A 5,956-nucleotide genomic window follows, 5' to 3' on the forward strand; every position below is an offset into this window, starting at 1 on the left:
TTAAGTATACCACATGCACTACTTTTCATTTTTGTGGGGGTGTCATGGCACCCATGGTATCCCCACTAGATCGGTGATGTCTCTCCCCATGAAATTTCAACATCAAAAAATAAATACATAAGGAATTTTCACTACTTCTGTTAGTTAGTACTAGATTTATTTCCCAAGGGTAAATTATAGTTGCATTCTTGATGGCATGAACATCGGCAGTCTGCAGCAACTAGACACTCGATCTAGGGCTGGACCAAAAGCTCGTAGCTCGCGAGCTTAATGAACGCTCGATAGTTCGGCTCGTTAAGCTCGTAGCTCGCTTCTTAATGAATAAAGCCAATCATTAATTACAGCTCGTTAACGAGCTTAACGAGTGAGCTAACGAGTTTCACGAGTAGCTCGTTAAGCTCGTTAGTAACAACACAACACATATTTTTCATCTTACGTGACAAACTTTTTGTAGCATCTTAGCGCATCTATTCAATCTAATCGACATATGAGGCAACAAACTACTGCATTTGTTTTGCAGTCACCATGTTTCATCTTGAAAACCACACCTACACATTCATCATATATATCGTAACACAATATAATCTGTTAACGAGTGCTCGCGAGCGCTCACGAGTTTAACGAGCTTCAAACGAGCTGAGCCGAGCAAGGTTTTCTGATCGTTAATCTTAACGAGCTTAACGAGCCGAGCCTTAACGAGCACGAGCTTAACGAGCCGAGCTGCTCGTTAGTCCACCCCCAACTCGATCGGTGTAGCGACTTGCCGACTTGTGCACAAGCTCGTTCTGACGGTACCGGTTGTTCGGCGGACTAGAGACGAGACATTGATGTAAATTTTATTATGCTTAGGGCTCATTCGGTTTGGAGGAAATCAAAACGTAGGAATTAGGAGTAGTATAGGAATATGATAGGATGGCACTTGCCATCCTAAGGAATTGACTTGCCTCGTTCCTACGCGTAAAATGAGCTTTGAGTGGATGTGTAGTTTCCTCAAAAAACACGGGAAATGAGTAGTATTCCTACGAAATTCCTGCACGCATTTCCTACAAACCGAATGCATACATAGAAAATTTTCCTCTGGAATCCTTATTCCTATGTTTTTCCTACGAAAATCCTCCAAACCGAATGAGGCCTCTGTTTCGTACTTCCGATGAATCTTTATAATAATAGGTCTGAATTTTTTCGGGAAAATGGGCACGCATCGAGGAATGCATGAGGTAGGCGGCAAAATCAGCGTCATCAGTGACGGTGCCAGAAATTCAATCATGTGTAGTCAGTTGAATCTTATGTAGTCAGGAGTATACATTTGTAGGATATTTTGCATGATGATTATTTGTTGCAGGATGTTTTTTGCAAAAAAGCTGTGTAGTCAATGGACTACACAGCTCATGTGGCTTCGCCACTGCGTCATGTGCATCTATCCGTTCTGCACGATCGTCGATCGATCGATCACTGTAGGGCTACCCGAAGTGGCAGACCAAACTATGCTAGTTCGCGCTCCCTCTCTCGCTTTGTCTCAAAGCACGTCGATTATTCGGCACGCACGCCGTCACGATCTTCTCATCACGGATAAAACGGAAACGGAAGCCGGCGGCACGACCCCATCATTGCACATGATGCGTATGCATGAAAATGGCACTGGAAATACATCCAACAATCTGTTATACAGCCAACAATCTGTTAATTCATTGAATAATTACTCAAATCACACTGGAAATACATCACGAGTGCAGTACTAGCGGTCACGCCGGCCGGAAGCAGAGCTAGCCGCTGCATGCACCGGGGCCAAACGGCGACCCGACCGATCGATCGATCAGGGAAAAAAGAGCGACATGTGTCACAAAAAAGCCCGGCATGCATGCAGCAGGCAGCCACTGTGGCCACGGATTAAGGTTGTTATTATCCCACTGGCTAACTATCTGGGATCTGGGACGGGAATTGTAGGCGTGCGTGCTCGATTAGTTTAAGGCAAATGCAAATGCAACCGAAGTATCGCATTAGCAGCAGTGCAAATGCTGTGAGTGATTGTACATGTTTTGTCTCGTGCTTTGCTTCGGGTGAGCGCATGTGCGTGCGATTAGGAGGTGGCAATGCAGTACTGCTCCAGGATGAAGAGCGGCTTCTGCCGCAGCTGCCGGCACCGCCGCACGCTCTGCAGCAGGTCGTGCTTGTCGCCCCGCCGCGACGTGAACAGCAGGAGCTGCTGCTTCGTGTCCGCGGCGGCCAGGGCCGACGCGCGGTGGTGCCGTCCGCCGCACTCATCGTCCTCGTCCTCCTCGTCACTGTCGTCGCCGTCGACGGGAGCGTGCGGCGCGCCCGTCTCGGTCGACGCCACCGCGACCGCGGCCGCGAGCGTCGTCGTGGACGAGGGCACCCGGCGCAGCAGCGTTGGGGTTTCCTCGCGGGCGGACGGCTCGGGGTGCGGCGCGTCGGCGGCGTGGCACCGCGCTTGCTCCAAGGTGAAGGGCGTGCTCCCGACGAACTTGTTGATCACGAGCGTCGACCGGTGCACCTTGGCGGCCGCGGGCGCCTGCGGCTGCGAGCTGACCTTCACCTCCACCATGGTGCCTCTGTCCACCACCTCCACCTCCTCCTCGTCTTCCTCCTCCTCCTCCTCCTCCACCTGCATGGCCACCCCCTGCTCTGGCTCGCACTTGCCCTCCACGACCGGGACGAAGTAGGACGCCTCGGCCGGGGCCGCGCTCTTGCTCGTACCGCTCTGCCCACGGGCAGAGCACTCGATGAAGGAGAGGCAGAGGCGGCCGCCCTGGCGGTTCGCCTGGAGGTACCCGCGCGGCCTCACCACCACCGCCTCGACGACGAGGCGGCCGTCCTGGCGGCGCGAGCACATCTTCAGGCACGGCCCGTCGCGGCTGGACATGGACGGCAGCGGCGGCGGGAACGAGCGGCGCGGCGACCGTCTCCCGGCCGAGGAGTGGTAGTTCACCGCCACGAGGTCGACCTCGCCCGGGTAGCAGCTTTCTTGTGCGGCACTGCTCTCCTCCCAGAAGGACTCCTCTGCCTCGCCGGGCGCCGTCGGCAGCGGCGAGGCACCAAAGAGGCAGGCCATGTCGACGGCGTCGGTGAAGTCGCTGGAGCCGGTCTCGCAGCCGAGGCTCTCGGTGCAGACCTCGAGGCTCTTCTGGCTCATGGACCGGCGCACGCGCGGGCTGACGTACGGCTTCTTGGCGGCGGCCGCCTTGCTGTCGACCACGTCGGCCTGGATGGCATTCCATACGTCGACCTGTGCAGGCCGGTCGTCGGCCACCGCCGCCTCCGGCTTGTACAGCTCAGCCGGGCGCAGCCAGGCGGGGGTCTCGAACGCCGGCACGGCCGGGCCACGGCACACGGCCACCGACATCTTCGCCTTGCGTGGGAAGATGTGGAGTGGCGGCAGTAGCGAAAGGCTGCTCCCTGTGGAGAAGCAAGATCACAAGAGAGGTGAGCAAGAGATGAACGGCTCGCAGTGCATTTTCTCGACTTAAAAAACATGCAAGGGCCAGAAGAGCAGGCGTTGTGGCAGCTTTCTTCTTACCTCAAGGAACGTCGATAGACACCACGAGAAGGCCTGGAAAAACTTGGGTTTTTGAGAGTTGTTTTGGGAGGCGATCACTGGCTGATCTTCTTGTTTTTTTTTTTGAACTGGGATCTTCTTGTTTTTGACACAGGAAAGAAGCTGCTCTGTTGCTGGCATGTATGATTTGGTTTGCTGAGCTCCGAGGGCTATTTGTAGGCGGGGGAAAGGAGAGGAGAATGGGTGCCATTGGCCGTCCAAGGCCGAAGGAGAGGGGGCCCATGCTCCCCCGCACTACTTGCCTCCGCCACCATAACTTGCGAAAAAGGCGAAGGAAAACAGAGCATTACACTTTGGCATTTTCTTCTGCTAAAATTCTGCTTGGCATTTCATATTGCAGTTTAGCTGCATGTTAGTCGCCTAAATTTGAAAGAGGATCAGTCCATTCTATGGGAAGGAAGCAACAGCCAAAGTCAAAAGCAGATGCCACCACACACTCCACACCCTTCTTTTTGGTAGAGATGTGTTTTGGTTTCAATGTGCTCTCAAAATACGACAAAGCAATAGGTGTTAGCTACTACCACCACCGAAAACCTAATTCGGTGCCCAGGCTCATCTGCACCCGGTCAGGAAAAAATCTAAAAAATTCAAAAAAAAAATCAAAAATCATTTTATGCGTGAGGTTCGCTCCAAATTTCAACTTATTTGAACATTCGAGCAGCTCTCAGCAAAAAATAAATAAAAAATCAGGTTAGAACAGTGTGTGAACAGTAAACTTTTTTACAGACCTTGAATTTGTCTTTTTTACTGAGAGTTGTTCAGATGTTCAAATGAGTTGAAACTTGGAGCGCACCTCACGCATAAACTTATCTACCACACAAAAAATTGGATTTTTTAAAAAAATTAGTATTTGTTTTTGATTTTTTTTTCGTAAGGGCGGGTGCAGATGAGCTCGGGAGCAGAAACGCCGCACTACCACCACACCTTTTTCTATTCATATTCCCCTTTTTGAATACTGATGTAGTCATCTCAAAGTAAAAAGTTACCAAGGTCTAGAAAAAAGACTACCTAGTCCGTCATCTAAAAATTCTGGCTACAAGAATGATGCATTAATAATACAATGATTTTCAAAATAAAAAGTTAGGAATGATATTTTGGAAACGCCGCTAGAATTCCCTTGGTTTATAAGTTTTTTTTCTAAAAGAAGGGTAAACCCCGGCATCTGCATCATTGTGATGCACGCAACTATAGTTTTTAGGCATTTGCATACTAGAATTCCATGTTGCTTTGCATGGTTTCAAACGGAAGTTTTTTTTCATCAACTGCTTATTCGATCACCCGGTAGATGGTTATTTGGTTGGAAAGTACAACATGTAGCCTATAGGGGTAGAATATAAACTTCTCCATGATGAGAAAATGAACTGTTTAATATGTGCTCCTATGGAGTTGGAATATTCTCAATACCCCAATTGTGTTTTCTTTATCATCAAAGTTTCTCTTGTTCTTACATAGTGCTTTCGGTAAATATGACATGGCGAGATTCCAATTTGTTTGCATCTCCATACAAGAAAGAATTTTCGTTCGTCATTGTCGGGGTTGAAATGACAATCACCCAAATTCGCTACAAGACCTTACTAGAGTGGAGAAAGCATGGATGAAACACAATTATATCTCCTTTTTGGTTCTTGTCACATGTGTCTTTCATCATCATGAATAATATTTATATTTTCGTAGACATCTTCTGTTATGTCACCCTTCTTGCTCACCAAGTGGAATGGAGATGCCATTCCTAGGCTCACAGATTTGTCGGATAGTGCGTGTGTAGGCATGTCTTCTCAATGTTTTGTTGCTGAATTTATTAATAATTCTTATTTGAAATGTGCCAAAAAAAACTTAGCGGAAAAACATGTATAGAACTCAAAGTTTTGTGCATGTAATACTCTTGTTTTTCAGTAGTCTCTATGATGCTAAGAAGTACAGGTCACCTTGAAACTTTATTGCGCAAGTGCTAACTTTGAGACAATCTAACTTAAACAAAAAAGATACTCCCTCCATTAATTTATATAAAGTTTACTTTATTAAAAATAGTATTGACCTAAATTATAGAAAAAACTATCAATTGCAACAATACCAATTAAAATGAATAAATTTAATTATTGATCTAATTATAATCAACTAGTATTTTTTTTCCATAAACTTGGTCAAAGATAGAAAAATGACTTAAAAATAATACACCTTAGAAAAAGCATAGAGGGGGTAGAATTTTTCACATATTACAAAACTCGGGCCATATTTACCTCGTAGCCGTATGACATTTTATTTTATCTTATTATTTGTTCCTCGAACCAAAAAGTGACTCCCACATGTTAAGATGACATGACAACCGACTAGACATAATATGAAATGTCTTCATCAAAGGCATCGGGCATATCCTACATGGTA

General features: G+C 47.6%; 1 protein-coding gene across 1 annotated transcript; it reads right to left on the reverse strand.

The window, feature by feature from the left end:
- Nucleotides 1-1,661: 1,661 nt before the first annotated feature.
- LOC123082372 (protein FAF-like, chloroplastic) lies at nt 1,662-3,690 on the reverse strand. The gene is made up of 2 exons (XM_044504716.1): nt 3,536-3,690; nt 1,662-3,414 (listed from the first exon to the last, which is right to left on the reverse strand). Exon 2 carries the CDS (start codon nt 3,359-3,361, stop codon nt 2,078-2,080), a length of 1,284 nt encoding a protein of 427 aa, XP_044360651.1. The 5' UTR covers nt 3,362-3,414; nt 3,536-3,690; the 3' UTR covers nt 1,662-2,077.
- Nucleotides 3,691-5,956: the final 2,266 nt, after the last annotated feature.

This window comes from Triticum aestivum, chromosome 4A (genome assembly GCF_018294505.1).
Source record: "Triticum aestivum cultivar Chinese Spring chromosome 4A, IWGSC CS RefSeq v2.1, whole genome shotgun sequence".
In the NCBI taxonomy this organism is placed as follows: domain Eukaryota; kingdom Viridiplantae; phylum Streptophyta; class Magnoliopsida; order Poales; family Poaceae; genus Triticum; species Triticum aestivum.

What these genes read in the sequence shown, in the direction of transcription:
- LOC123082372 (XM_044504716.1), bottom strand. Translation starts at nt 3,361, where the DNA reads ATGTCGGTGGCCGTGTGCCGTGGCCCGGCCGTGCCGGCGTTCGAGACC.